Source organism: Equus caballus, chromosome 14 (genome assembly GCF_041296265.1).
Source record: "Equus caballus isolate H_3958 breed thoroughbred chromosome 14, TB-T2T, whole genome shotgun sequence".
Taxonomy (NCBI): Eukaryota; Metazoa; Chordata; class Mammalia; order Perissodactyla; family Equidae; genus Equus; species Equus caballus.
Window position 1 is genome coordinate 100,539,830 of NC_091697.1, and position 16,177 is coordinate 100,556,006.

General features: G+C 44.2%; 1 protein-coding gene across 26 annotated transcripts in view; it reads right to left on the minus strand.

Annotated features, from left to right (window-relative positions):
• The window catches only part of RASGRF2 (Ras protein specific guanine nucleotide releasing factor 2), a 214,970-nt gene that overhangs the window by 35,809 nt on the left and 162,984 nt on the right, over nt 1–16,177 (minus strand). For all 26 annotated transcript variants that reach the window (XM_070234592.1, XM_070234603.1, XM_070234591.1 and 23 more), the window contains one exon: nt 8,245–8,351. In XM_070234592.1, coding sequence (XP_070090693.1) covers nt 8,245–8,351 — 107 coding nt within the window. The remainder of the gene's footprint in view (nt 1–8,244; nt 8,352–16,177) is intronic.

Sequence of the window (16,177 nt, forward strand, 5' to 3'; positions counted from 1 at the left end):
GGAAGCCAGCAGCTCCTCCTCCCAGCTCAGTCCCTGCAACACATCTCCCCCAGAAGGGGACTGTGGGAAATCTCCCCGTCCAGCTCTGGTAAGGACTTGGGCAAGGGTGGTTGTAAAGTCCTGAGCATCTTCAGGGGTGTGGGGACGGGAAGCACCCATGTGCCACAGAGTGCTGTGGCCCAGGGAGGCAGTCTTTCTTCTGCAAATTGCTCAAAGGTCAGGCATCCGTACTCAAGACTGCCTTGCAAGCGGAAAAGAAGATCTATGGCTCGAGAGCAGAGACTGGGCAGCGAGAGCCCATGGGAAAGTCGCCCATGGCAGTCTGGTAGGAGCGAGTGTAGACAAGGAGGGCACTGAGCCCGAGGACAGGACGGAGCTGGAAGCAGGCCGAGAGCTGTCAGTAGAGACAATGGGAGCTGCGCGTTAAGCAGCTGGTTCTTCCTTACACATTCCATTCTCTCGCCCACATCAAAAGTCTGTACCATGTTTGTCCTGGCCCAACCTCCGTTTCAGATTTGGAACAAAGAATAAATCTGAACTTAGTGCTCTCATTCGACACAGGATTTTGTGTTTTACTAATGCCAAAAAATTGGAAAGGGCCCCCTGTCATCTGTCAAAATAACAAACAGAAGAGACGAGCTGTGCGAACTCTCATTTTAGGACACCCGGATCCCTGAGCTCCTTGAACACACTGAGGACGGGCCTTCACAGCAGCACCCATTTGTCCACCTCCGTGAGTCAACAGGCCACGCTCCCACGGGACCGCCGACCTGGGGCTGCGGGCCCGAATCCCAACGTAAGGATGCTCCTTGGTCCAGTTCCCTTCTTTGGAAAAAGCCACATCTTCTCTTTGAGATTTAGAGCCCCCACACCTATGCCACATAAAGGTTTTGCTTTCGTCTCCATCATCCTAATAGAGCAGGCTTATTGGGGCCCTAGTGGAGACCAGCAGCCAGGCACGTTTCAGAGGAGTGGGGCACTGCAGGAGGGCGGAAAGAATCCTGAGAGCTGGGTCTGGCCCGCTGCTGCACTTTTGTGTGGGTTAGAACTGGGCAGTTACGCTACAGCCATTAGTCAAACGTGGCTATTTAAATCAAATTCAATTACATAAGGTTAAAACTTAAATAGGGTTAAAACTTCAGTTTTTCAGCCATGCTTGCTATATTTCAACTGTGCAATTAGCCACCTGTGTCTAGAGGCTACTGTACCGGACAGTACAGATGTAGAACGTTGCCAGCATTATAAAAAGTTCACTGCGCACCAGAGATTGAACCCCTCTGAGGCTGGACGGCTTCACTGGTGATACAGGGGTGACAACACTCTGCCTGCCTCAAGGCCTGGTTTAGACAGATCCCGCCGTCACAGGGCTCTCACAGGATCAGCCATCCTCAGTGCTTTGAGCCTCCCTCTGTATGGGTCACTGTAATGGGTTTCACCTCGCCAAGACCTCACCATCACTGGACGGAATAAGTGACGGCGTCCCCACTTACACAGAGGAAGCAATGGAGGCCTGGGGAGCTAAACGGGCTGCTCAGCCACACGGCTAACAAAATCCCTGTGGGGCAGGGATTTCGATGCAGGTAACTCTGACCCTGAAGCCCCGCTCTTCACCATAGCCCCACTGCTTTCCCAACCGGATTCGGAAGGCCCCTTGGCTCTGAGATCCATGCTGTGTGGATGGCCTGGCCTGAGTTCAGCTCCTGCTGGGATTTTTGGAGGTGTAAAAATGACCACTTCAGCTGCTATGAGTGACTACAGAGTGGAGTTGTGAGAGCTGCCAGTTCTTGTCTTATACCCTAAACTGCAGTTATTGGTTAATCGTGTTCAGGAAGTGTTACAGAATATATATTTTAACAAAAGACTGACAGGGTCTGTGTGAGTGTGTGTGTATGTTTATATGATAAAGTATATAAAAAACCCTCTTAGAAATGGGAAAGGGTATGTGTATGTATGTAGAAAGAATCATATACAATGTTAAAAGTAAAAGAACAAACTGGAGGAAATGAATGTAATCGGCAAATAAAGGGTTTTATCCTGAATATATAAAAAGTGCATACTATCAATAAGAACAATACTAAAGCTAACAGAAAACTGCACAATGCCAGGAAGAGAGGCATGGAGCGGGAGGGGCCTCTTAGGTGCTGGAAACATTCCATATCTTGATCCAGGTGGTAGTTGTGCAGGCGTGTACATAGGTAAAAAGTCACTGAGCTACACATGTAAGTTTAGTGCCCTTTGTATGCAGTATGTAATATCTCAATAAAATGCAACAAAACATATAAACTGAAACATAAATTCAAGAGTTCTTCATCGTCAGCTAAATATGCTCTCTTTGTCCATCACACGATGAACGTAAAAGGACTGAAGTGGGTTAGAAACAGAACAGCGGAGTTATTTTGATATATTGTGTGAAACTGCTCTCCCAAGGTGACCTACACTTCCTGTATCACCGGCAACGATGAAATCACCAGTCAGTGGTACTGCTTCTCACTGAGCCCATTCAACTGCTCTGTAGGCCATCCTCCCCAACCCTGCATGTGGTTTTGGGCAGGCCCCAAAGTCTTCCAGAACCTTTAGTTATAGGAATGATCACGCCAATCAAAATATCCAGCCCAATATCTGAAAGCTCCAGCTCAGTCCAGAGTAAGAGCTTTCCTCCTACCGTAGCCTGGAAGCCTGCATGGGGGGCCCCTTCTTCTCTCTCTACCAGCTCCTCTCACTTTCTTGCTCTCACTCTGACCCTCCAGGGCAAGGAACGTAGCCCGATGTGCTAGTGCAGCGGGAGCTGGCCTGGGTTCCCTCTGGATGGGGCAGAGGGACAGTGGCTAGCTCTTCCTCTCGTGGGGCACTTGGTGGGATTTTCAGAGACCTCTCTGCTAGAGACTCAAGGCCAGCCACCCTGAGTCAGCACTGTCTGGATCTTGCACACCCTTGCATCTACCCCAGTGTCTGGCACACACTGATGCTCAATTCTTATTAGTGAATGAAGGAAGGAGGTAAGAGAACAGAGACGGGAGCAGCAATGTCCCCTCCATAAACTCCCTTGGGAAGGAGATTTTTATGTAAGTAGGTCATTTTTGCCTGATCTCACCCTTTTAAAACATTTCCCTTAGCCTACCATTAAGAAAATGGGTGATTGTTTCATTCTCAGCCACTTGTCATTCCGACAGTACCCTGATGAAGTGAGTCATAACCTGCAGACAAAGCTGTGGGCTCCTTGATCAGTGCCATGGTCTGTAAAGCTCCTCAAACAAGTGAACAGAGCATCTTTGCAGAATTAGTTGATGAATAACACAATTCAGGAAAACCAAAATTGCTACAGATTATGCATACAAGGCCCCTGACAGAGACTGCAACACAGATCTAAACTGTCTACAGTCAGCCTTGAAGTCCTTCCCTCGCCTGTCTGTGCACAGAAGAGAAGAGCAGTTACAGGAGCGTCTGGTTAACAGCTCTGCAGCCTGGGAAGCTGTAGACACCTTGCAATTGTGCAAATGACACGTAAGGCCTCCTGGCAGGAGGTGCTCGAGAAGTGTGTAGACACCTAATGAAAACAGCTCCTTTATGCAGATTCTCTGCACACGCAGCTGTGAGTCCTGGGCCATTAGCGGTCGTCGTCTCTGTCTCGGCTGCCTTTGGAAATTTTAAAGGCTAGAAAATGACCTCCTGAAGAGAATGAACAACAGCAATGTTAAAATGTAAACTCAAGTGACAACTATGACTGGGCGTCTGTCCCATGCCCAGCATTGCAGAATGGTGTGAAAGGGGATGCCAAGATGAATGAGACAGGCTGTCTGCAGGGAGCTTCGGGGCCAGCTGGAGAGATGAAATGTGCATCTCTCCTCTCCTGAGTCATACACACCTATATTATACCTTATGTATCTCAGGCTTCTTAAGTCAACATCGCTTTTAATTCTCAGCACATCCTTGGAGGAGGTAAAACAGGGACGGCTGTTCTCATTTTCAGAGGGTGACTGACTCAGGGCCCCACAGAAGATATGGAGGCAGAGTGGGAGGAAGAACACAGGTGCCCCCGACCCTGGGCTGCTGCTCCTTCTGCTGATCCACAGATGAGGCACATGCGAGAAGCCCAACTTGGCCTTGTGGCTTTACTTTCAACATAAAAGGCAACTAATGAGTAAAAAGCACAACTAAATGAGGAGAAACTAGGGCGGAATGTATTAACAGATGAAAACTTCTAGGATCCGAAATAAAGTGAAACATTCTAGCCTTACCAACTACTTACTAAGAAAATGATAGAAGGTTTTCTTCTAGGAGAAGAAATGACATTTTAGCACCACATGAGGGAGGCGGGTAGGGAGTTAAAGTGACATCCTAGGGAAATTTTATTTCTCTGGAAAACCAGCTCATTCTTCCGCAACTTATTTCTCCTGAATTAAGTTCAAGGTAGAATCTGCCAATATTAGTTACTTTTGATGAGAAATGGGAGGTATATACATAATATCTAATACTCTGTGGTGGACTCAATTCTCCAGATTATTTGGGGACCGTTCTACACCTTGTTGCTTCACTGTGGCTTTTCTGTTTTCTATAAGTTGAAGTGGTGTCCCAGGGTAGTCTACCATGTGAGGAAAAACATATTTGTTGCCATGTTTGGGTGTATTTTTGAAATGAGTACAATTTCATACTCATTTTTTTTAAAGCTCCTAATTCAAAGTAATCGGGTGGCCACAATAACACTACATTCTTCCTTAAATGGACTCAGCTGGCACAGAGTGACTCCGATAATGAAAAATGCTCTTGTCCAAGCCCTTGATATTGTGCTGTGAAAACCAAAGATAACCAAGGTAAGAGTTAATTGGCAGAGTCAGACTATAGCCCAGGTTTTCGGACCAGCAGGCTCATCTCATAGCTAGACGCTGCCTTTGAGAGAGTAAAGACCTGTAGATAAACTTGGAGAAGGCACCACGCTGATTGTTACTCGGTCTTTAAGCACCCTAATGGTCAGCTTGCTGAGGGAGATCAAGTCAGGGGCCACACTCACACCTCCTCTGAATTCAACTGGCTCTGGCTGTCCCCCAGTCGGTGAGAGGAGGCGGCAGGCACACAACGTGGCCTCCAGGACCATGAGCCAAAAGCAGCTGTGTCTATTCAGACTGCTTACCAATCCATTACCAAGAGCCCGCCTTGACTTGCTCAAACTCCCACCATGGAGCCCAGGTCAGTAGAGAGTCCGTAGAGGGAGGAAGGGAAATCTGGACACTGAAGACAGCAAAAAATGTCCTACAGCAACTGCCAATAAGCAGAAATGCTACAGAAATGTCCTGCATGTCATGTGTCGACACAGGGAGGGTGACGGAGCCTCCCTGGAATAGGAAGGTGACAGGATGTGCACGATAAGGTCACACCAGGACAATCCGAAGCCAACCACAGATCCCTAAATCCACCCACACTGCAGGGAAGGTAAGCAAAGGCAAGTGAGTGAGTGGTGAGAACTGCCATTGGCACATCAGGGTCTAAATTGTCTATAATAATCGTGTCCAGAGAAAAGACCAAGTACCTGAGCGATTAGTCCATCCACATATGCCCCGACGAAGGGAGAGTCTGAGAAGCTGGGATTCCCAGCACGGCCCTCTAACTGGAACTGATGACCCAGGGCTTCCCCGTGTATGAGCACATCTGAAGTAACAGGCTGCAAAGTATCTAACTGTCCAAGCAAAAGCTAACACTTCCATGCTTTCTGGATTAGAATTAGCAGCCACCAGGACACAATCTGAATAAAGAGACCTTTGTTTTCACGTCAATCCATTTTCTGTTCCACTGACTTGGTGCTATTCAACCTAATATTGCCTGTATGCACATATGTATGTGTGCTTGTATGCACATGTGTACGTATGTATGTATATCTGTATCATGTATGTTTGTGTGTACACTGCAGCTTTCAAATCAGATCATAACACCTTCCTATAAATCTCTTTATTACAAGTGAGGGAGTCAGTACACCAATCTCTTCCCACCTATGAATTCTCTTTACCAAAAGTAAAACAGCCCCACCATATTATAATGTGCTCTGTGATTCTTTTCTAGCTACTGTAAGAGTTATATGTGAATTGTGAGGGATTCCTGCTCGAGATCATTAGAAAAAGAGGGCAGTAGGGATTGAGAAGAGGGAAGTGAGGCTGATAGGGCAGCAAGGTTAGAGTTTTTTTGAGGGAAGATTTGGAAGAGAGGAGGGAGCTGAGGCCAGGGAAACCTGGGCTTTGACTGCGTGAGTTTTGGCATGAACTTGCACCACCCAGCTGAAACCGGGGAAGAGAGACGAGAGACGAGCAGCATCTGCTCCGCCTTGCCTCTCGAAGCTCTCTGCCTCTCGAAGCCATTGTGGGCCCCAGGAATCAGAAGTCAAGACCCTGAGTCAAAACCAGAGAGGAATGCGATGGACAGGCGGATGCAGGAGAAATCCCAGTCACCTTTATCTGCGATGAGCAAAATGGATTTACAAGCAGCTCACTGAGATTATGGAGAAGAGAGACTAGATATTTCCAAGGAGCTAAGGATGCTTCTTGGAATTTCAGCCATATAGGATTCATTTTTATTTATTTAAGATGCATAAGATGAAATTTTATGCCACTTAATGTATCTTTGTTCTTATTTTAATTAATATTTAAGAATTGTCATGGGCTAACTGGTGGTGAGGCCCAAATCCCACTTTTCCCGATTAGTGAATTCTCCTGCCACAGGGATTTCAGGAGCCTGGCCATCAGGTGACCCTATCTGATGGACTGTCATTACCAGGGACCATGCGGCAGACCCATGCCGGTCTCCACAATGAAGTGAGACCGGGGAACTCCTTGCTCTTCTCTCCTCTTCTCTGCTCATCAGGTAACTCACATGTTACAGGTTTCACGTGTTCTGGTCTGAGCCCTACAGGGCCCCCTCTCTCTCTCCCTGCTCCCCTTGCAGGTGCCAGCCCCCGACATGTCCAGGAGAGCCGGGCCATCAGCCGGCCCAGGTGAGGCAAACACAATGTGTGCCTCCAACTGAGGCGAAGGGGCCCTCGCTCTATTTTGTGAAATGGTGAAGTGGGTACAAATTCTACAAACGTGCGCTGAAAACATACAGATAACAAGTAGGCATCCTGTCAGCGTGATGCAATTTAAAAACAAACACTAGAGGGGCTGGCCCCGTGGCCGAGTGGTTAAGTTCGCGCGCTCTGCTGCAGGCGGCCCAGTGTTTCGTTGGTTCGAATCCTGGGCGCGGACATGGCACTGCTCATCAGACCACGCTGAGGCAGCGTCCCACATGCCACAACTAGAAGGACCCACAACGAAATATACAACTATGTACCGGGGGGCTTTGGGGAGAAAAAGGAAATAATAAAATCTTTAAAAAAAAAAAAAACAGACACTAGAAACCAAAACACCAAAGGGCATGAGGCAAAACGTCCCCTGAACCAGGCTGAGAAAACACTCTCTGACCAGATACCAGACTATTGCTTACCTCCAGGGGGCACCTGCTGTTTAACTCAGGGGAGTACCTGCTGTTGACCTCAGGCAAGTACCTGCTGTTTACCTCCAGGTGGCATCTGCTGTTTACCTCAGGGGAGTACCTACTTTTTACCTCAGGGAACATTTGCTGTTTACCTCAGGTAACTACCTGCTGTTTACCTCAGGGGACACCTGTTTACCTCAGGGCAGTCCCTGCTGTTTACCTCCAGAGGGCACCTGCTGTTTACCTCAGGGGGCATCTGCTGTTTACTTCAGGGGAGTACCTGCTCTTTGCCTCAGGGGGTACCTGCTGTTTGCCTCAGGGGGTACCTGCTGTTTACCCCAGGGGAGTACCTGCTGTTTACCTCCGGGGGTATCTACTGTTTACTTCAGGAGAGCACCTGCTGTTTACCTCCAGGAGGCACCACTGCAGTTGGCACAACTCCACGTACAGAGAGGGTCCTGTGAATGGTGCTCCCGGGGTGGCACAGTACAGTAGCTGCCCTGGCTCTAGCGCCCATGGGTGGGAGTTGTTGCCTCAGAAGATGAAGGCCGAGCGGAGCCCTGCTTGCCCGCCTGTGCCACGCCATTTGGGGATCTGAAACGGGGAGCGTTGGCGATGCATGTGTGTCTGCTTTGATCTATGTCTACCCTCCTATTGCTTCCCTTCCTGCGTTCCAATTTCAAGGTTTCAAACTCTAACTCCAGAGAACCAGGAGGTGTTTTACATGTGCAACGACTTAAAAAGTTAGTTTAAAAAAATTCTTGAAAATAATTAACGAGGCCACTGAATTACCTGTGCGTGCTTTGAGACCCAGTGACGGAGGACATTCAGTACTCGATTGGTGGCTGTTCTACGTATAATAAACTCTTTGTCGCATGTTCTCTCGGTGTTGTTAAATCCTTAGGAGGAAAAGAAACACACATGCTGGAGTTAAAACCAACCCCCAGGGACCCGGAAAGGTCACTTATTTTAGGACATTGGTTAATGAAACTCACAAATGACACATCTTGGCAAAGAGGTGCAGGTGGCTTCAGACTGTTGTGAAGGCAGCTGACTGACCTATTGTACCTCAGCAGCGAGGCCACCGCGTGGCTACAGGTGCAATTAGATGAATAATGTGCACATATTTATTAAAGGCCACTGATTAAAGCTAAAGCGGGTCTAATGACCCTTCTATTTACGCCTGTCTTGTTCTATAGCACAAAGCCAAGAAGGAGTTCGAACAGTTTTTGAGTCACAGGTAATTAGTTTATAGTCTTTGCCCAAAGTCATTATATAACCAATAACAGTTTCAATATTTGTGGATGGATGAGTCCATATCTTGGCTCACAGACGATACAGATACTCTGTCGTGTACCCACACATCGAGAAGCAGTCTCGCATAGTGGTTACGCACATGAACTCCACAGCCAGACTGTCTGCGTTGAAATCCTGTTTTCCTACCCTGGCAAGTTACAGCACCTTGCTGGTGACCAGTTTCCTCACGTCCTGCATGGGATAATAAGTGTACCGACCCCACAGAGTTGTTGTGGAGGTTAAGTTAGTTAATACACATTAAGCATTTAGACTGGCACCTGGGACAGTAGTGAGAGCTCAACAAATGTTAGCTATTATTACAATTCAATATCGGTTCAGTGTCTTTGTGTCCTCTCTGTGCCAGCCTATGTCTCTATCTAGGCCACCTTTTCACTATCAAGAAACCATTTTAATATTTTTCTACTGACTATTTTATTTTTATTAATTTAATTTAATTTTTTAATTTTTTTTCTGAGGAATAGTGTCCCTGAGCTAACACCTGTGCCAACCTTCCTCTATTTTATGTGGGATGCTGCCACAGCATGGCTTGATGAGTGGTGCTAGATCTGTGCCCGGGATCCAAACCTGCAAACCCCGGGCCACCGAAGCAGAGCATGCAGACTTAACCACTACACCACCAGGCTGGCCACCTGACTCTCTATTTTAAAAGATATTTTTTGCCTTGCAATCATAATTAAGTGACATGTTTCCTTTAAAAATGAATTCAAGCCTTACATAAGTTCACTGGCAAACTTCTTGAAAGTTGTCTTTACCCACTGATTCCACTTTCTCATCTCCTGCTGGCTCTACACCCTACTCCAAGTTTCTCACCCCATCTTACCACCAAAAAAGCTCACACTAAGGTCACCAATAACCTCCACACCTCTAAATCTAAGAGATAGCTTCCATCTCCCCACAGGAAATCTCATCTAATGAACCCCTATAGGCAAATTACTCACATATTTATATCCCCAGACCTCTTCTCTGAGCTCTGGACCCATATATCTAACTGCCTCTTGATATTTTCCTCTTAGATGTTTCAAAAATCTCAAACTCAATATGCGCAAAAGAAAAGTCCATGCCTTTCTACCAAACCTTGTCCTCTTCCAGTGTTCCCTACCTCAGTAAAGGAACACCACCAGCCATCCAGGTATATAAGCCTGAAATTTTGGAATTGTTCCTGGCCCATCTCTCTGTTTCTTCCTGATAATCTTACCTGCTAAGTAAATCTCAACTCTGTCTATATCTTCTTCTCCACAAAGCCAAAACCTGAGTTGAGCTACCAGCAACTCTCATCTGGTCTACTGACAATAGCCTCCCAACTGGGCTCCACTGTCACTCTTGACTCCTCAAATCTGTTCTTTCCTCTAAAGTCAGAAAGATCTTTTCAAAGGGCAAATCAGATGTGTCATTCCCCTGTTTAAAGTCCTTCGATGGCTCTTATGATAAATACATAGCCTACAAGGTCTTCCGTGGTTTGGCCTCTAGCTCCCTCTCAGCCTCTTCCAGAACCATATTCTTCTCATTGTTTCCACTGCAGTCTCAGCACTCTTCTCTTAGTCCGTCATCCTCATCCCAGGGCCTTTGCACATACTGCTCCATATCTGGCACAATTATTGCTCCCCTTTTCACTCAATGAAAGCCACTCTTGCTTATTTCACTTCTTCAAATAAGGCCTTCCTGGCCTGAGTTGGACAAACCTCCCATACACATCTCATAGCATCATGCAGATTTACTTTGTGGCACTTGCTACATTTGCAACTTTACATTTATTTATTTAATTATCAGATCAATATTTGTGTCCTCCATGAAGACAGGGATTGGGTATGTTTTTGCTGAGCATGAGCACATATCTGGCATGTAGCAGATACTGTACACAATATATATTTGCTGAATAAATGAATGAAAGCCTGGATAATAGGAACTTACTAAGTATTTATTGAATGTGATATGAATGTAAGGATGATTGAGTGAAAGACTGAATGAACAGTCCTCAGAGCTTATGAATAAGTTAAACAACAAAAAAAAACTATGAGCTTCTAAAGGGCAGAGGCCCCTTCTCCATACTCCCCTTCGAATGTAGACAGGCAGCTTCCACCCATTAGTAGACACTGTCAGAGGATGATGATGACGTGCTCTTGGCAGACTAGATATCTTTGAAAAATCTTTTGCTATTAAAAGCTTAGAAATTCTGGGTAAAATATAATAAATATCTTTTTAAATACATTGCTGAGTGCTCAAGAAAATAATGAACTTTCCAGGCTCAAACACACGGAGAGATCTGAAAACCAAAACCAAGTCTCTGAATGGCCGCTGGCTGCCCTGAGAGGAGGGAAGCTTACCAGCCTTGGTAACATGAGATTTGGACTGTAAATTCACATGGTTTGGGAGAAGAAGCCCCAGGGCCTTCATGTACAGGTGACGGAATGGGAACTGAGACTCCCACATAAAGCTGGAACTGTCAAAAGACCCCTCTCTGTGAAATAGTGGACTAGAGAGAAAAAAATTCTCCAACTTGCACAAGGAGACAGTTAAAAAATGTGTCTGCCTCAGCCTGGATCTCAGTGGGGTGACCAAAAGCCGCTCTAGGAACGGATGACCACAGGCCCACCTCAAGTAGGTTTAAAGCCCAGACTGACCCACTCTGACGTGGTCTGCCCCTCTAGATGAGAAGTTAAAATAAAAAGTGGCCCAGGCCAGTGATAACCCTGCGCACCTGACAAAAGCACAGACAGAATCTCTCTGGAGGGACACACAGTCACCTCAGCCTGTATGAGATTACCACCGAGAAAGTCCCTGAAGGAAAACTCACAACCCAAAATGACAAAACACACGAACCATCCACCACGAACAAGGATCAGGAGACACAGGGATAAGGAAGTCCCCCCCGTCCCCCCTCCCATAACCAAGAATTTCAGGTATAAGAGCTATTAGATAGTTCCAGTTTAAACATCCTAAAATTAGGATTTTTACAAAGACCGAAGATATAAAAGTGGGAACTGAAAACACGAGAAAAGAATTAAAAAGTACTTAAAAAGTCAGATTTTACAAGAACCACATAAAAATTCTTCAAATTAGTAGAATTATTCTTTCAATTATTGTTGAAAAAGAGACTAGAAATAGAAAATTCAAAACATATATAAGATAGATAAACACAGATTAGACCCACTGAATACAGAAAGAGCAAACTTTCTGAGATCTGAAAAATAGATCTGAGAAAATTACTCAAATGCAGCACAAAGAGGAAGGGAGATGAAAAACAGAAAACAAGGGTTAAAAGACATGAAGGAAAGAAGTATTTCTCAACATACATCTAGTAAATGTGTCAGAAGAAGAGAAAAAGAACCAGAGAGAGGCAATATAGGGAAAGAATTTTTCAGGCTTGATGAAAGACATGAATCTTCAGGTTTAGGAATCAGAATGAACCCTAAGCAGGATAAATAAAATGAAAATCACACTTGACAAACTGTGAAATGGCAGAACTCCAAGACAAAGATATCTTTGAAGCAACTGGCAAGAATATATATGTAACCTATAATCAAAAGGCAGATGAAGAGGATGGGAAATGGTATGAGAAATGGGGAAAGTATATTAGAAGGCTCAGATTTATCAAGTTAAGAGTCGAGGCCTCAACTGGAGTGAGAGCTGAGGAGTCAGCATTTTGCTAGAGGATGAAAGTCAAAAGCTCTTGAAATACTGAAAAAGCAAGGTGAGGCAGAGTTCCCCCCCACATATATAAGTAAAAAGATGGCTAATCAGTGCGATGAGAACAGAATGGGTGAGAGATGGGAGTGAGGAAGGGACTGAAGGATGGAGATCAAAATGAAGACGAATTTTAAAAGAGCTGCTCTTCTTTAACGTATTTTAGAAAAACATCAGCCACCACTAGTCCCTTTGTGTCTGTATCAGGAGTGGGTGGATATGGGAGTTTATTTTGAAAGACATGCAAGAAAGGCAAGGAACGCTCTTCTACTCTCCAAATTATCCAGTATACATAGTAAAAGACCATTTAAGGGCTTTTTTTTTATCAAATTTCCAACATTTCCATAAATTCAAATCTCAACCTCTATTACCATTTAGGTTAGGATTTGATTATACTGCTTGCATGCTCTTCATAACTGCTTCTAAGAACCATGTTATTTATCTTTTTTGTATAGATGACAGCTTGGTAAGTTTTCAAACATCTCTTTGCTGCTCAGAGCTCATCACCTTCTGCCACTTGCAGAGCTCAAAATTCTCTTGGAAACCGACCAGGCACTCACTTAAGTGATCAACAACGTGCACTCAGTCAGTGCAGCTGGAACAATCCACAGTGAGTGGTTAAGACAGCCAGAGTAGAAAGATTAGCCACACGTAGGACCAGCCTTCCAAGACTGAGAACAAGGGAAGGAAGGCTCCCAAAACACATCCTCCTCAAAAAAAACCCTTTACTTGGCAAGCCACCCCTGATATGGCTCCAGGATGGACCAGAAGTAAAGTTTAGGGCAAATTACTTAACCTCTCCACTGCTGGGTTTCCTGACTCGTAAAAGGAGAATAGTGCTACCACTTAAAGTTATTTTAAAGATTAAATAATTCCCGTAAAACAAGAATTAGTCCAGGGTATTCAAGAAAATCATATTCATTGTAATTATGTTCTCACTTACAGCTGGCTTCATCCATCCATCCTCTTGAGCCCAATGGTCCTCACAATATACTTTTGACAGTATGCTAGTTTATAAGGATATGTGAACACAGAAAAGATTTGATGGACACCAAGCTATTTCCTTCCTGAAGAACCTTTTTCATTGCTTGATCAACAGATAGAGGTCTTTGATCTTAGAGAGAAATACTCTCTCAAATCTATTTAAACCACCACCAATTTGGAACTTCCCTAAACCAGATACACAAACCATCTATCTGAGGGGCACGCCTGTAGCAAATCCTGACAGAGCAAGTTTTACAAAAGGTGCCACTGCTTATGCATTAACTGAAATTGCCTTAACTGGGCTCTCACGTACTAAACTGATACGTGTGGTCTTGCTGTAATATACATATAGGTCTACACTCCCAATCAGACATGCACATCTCCCCACTTTTCAAAGACTTCATAGCTGTGAAATTAGAGCAACAATTTTTCACAAGTCACCAAATTTCCTCCTTATTGCAAGCCACTATCTAAATTGGGGACTGCTTGGGCAATATTTACTTCTGAATTTAAACATGAACTATACAACTAATTGGTGGCAACATCCATGTGGAAACCATTCTGTCCTAGAATCATGGATCCACCCCCCAAGGAGTTTTTGAGCCATTTTTTGGGAACAACAAATAGCAAATCTTTGCGGGGTTTTAAACATCTTTCACCTGTCAAGTGTAATGGCACAACCAAACTATACATATACCAGGAGAGTTTATCTTACTAATATTAGACATCTGGAATACTGTTACCCGGAGATTTTTGTCTTTCCAATTTGTGCATATTCTTTTTCAGTTGTAGGCACTGGTCAAACTGGCTAATTTGGGCAATAAAAGTCATCTGGAAAAGTAATATGAACCAAACCCCCATATACATGAATTTAAGAATGAGATTTGACTTTACAGTGCCTCCCCCAGACACCCTGTGAGCCATCCCACCTCTAAAAGCAATTGGCAGATGTGCCATCTCTCCATTAAACTATACACTCCTTAGTGAAGGGATTTTATCTCAAGCATTTTTGTAGGCCTTTCAGCTTTGCACATAGGCAGTCAGTAGTTATTTTTCTTAACAAAAATTGCATCACTCCCAATGGAAACTATCTGAAAGTGTCTGCAGATGCTATATCTCTGAATTAAGGTCATTCTTTCACCATATTACCAGGATGACTATGTGTTTGAAATCTATCACCAGCAGAACATACAAGAAAGTAGTGGGGAGGGAGGCAAAGAAGTTGAAAATAGAAAAAAAGGAGGGAAATTTTTATTTTATTCCTTGAATGACGTGATACTCAGCCAACTTCACTGCCTACTTTCTAAGAGGCAAGTAAAACAATGGTGAGATGGAAACAAGATTACTGTCCACCCTGAGGCTACCTGAGCACAAACTGTAAAAGATAAGGAATTCTTGAAGATGGTGAAATAGCAGCAAAGTAGATCACCAAGGAGTGGACTGCAGAGCTGTATTAATGCCAACAAAGCATCTATAAGCCGTCCTCCCGACTTGGCGAGGAAAGTTAGAATGGAAGCAGGAAGAGCCAAAAGCACAGGGACAATATTGATGTCAGTGGTCCACGGTGATGAGCTGCCTGGGAGAAAAGTAAACTCTAACTATTGGTTACCTTAATTGTACTTCTATGAACTGTTTCTTGTTGTGTTTTTGTCATTGTAGGTCTTAATAAATTTAGGCTTGTTGAATGAATGCACTGCAATCACTTTAATGGTTATATTGGTGGGGGGATTAAGATAACTGCCATGTCAGTGATGTATCTTTTTCACTTTATACAAATGGGACACAATCTGTCCAATAAAATCAATGTTATCAACATGCTTTGCTTTATCCAGTACACATCTTTCTACAAAATTGCGTGCAATACAAAATCATATCATTGGCTTGTACGTTTTTGTGCACTGGGGTTACAACTGTATTTCTACTCTCTAATTGTTGGCAAAGAAAGATTATTAATATTTATTGCTGCTTTGTGCCAGGCGCTGTGCTGCGTGCTTTACAAGTGGTCTATAAATTAACCGTCAGGATTAAGGGCAGTAACAACAACTGCCATTTATTGCATGCCCACTAGGTGCTGAGCATGGCTCCATGAGTAATGTAGCTTCTTCAACAACAACAGCAACCGAGTCGGGTAAACGTCATTATCCTTATTTATGGACAAAGCGACAGGACGTCAAAGAGGTTAAGAAATTTGGCAAAGATCAGAGAGTTAATAAGTGGCAGAACCAGGACTTGAGCCCAGGTCTGTCCATTCCCAAGGCCAGAGAGCTTTTAATTACATCTCACTCCTGGATCCAGAGTTTAGGCTTTAAGTTTTTCTTGCAAGTTTGTAAACCAACACTAAAAACTACAAGAGAAGATGCTATTCGAATATTTGGGGGAATTAAGTGCTTTCCTTTTAATTCTCTCTTCTAAATTTTGAAGTGTGATGAGAGCATGGCGCCATTATAAGAGAGATGTGTTTCATACTGTAATGTATTTTAAACAAAACACTTTATTTATCTAATTGGAATTAAAATTTCCTCAAAATGTGCTCTTTCCACAAATTTATTACATTTCCTATGTGACCATTAGATAGACCATCATTTTCTAAAAGTCCAGTCATGACCTATTAATGGGGAGTGAAATCAATTTAGTGGGTTGCTACCAGCATTTAAAAAATGAAATAGAAGAAAATTATCTGAGTAGATTGTACATAGTGAGAGTGAGTTCTCTTCAGGGAAACATTCGTATCAAGTGTGTGTGT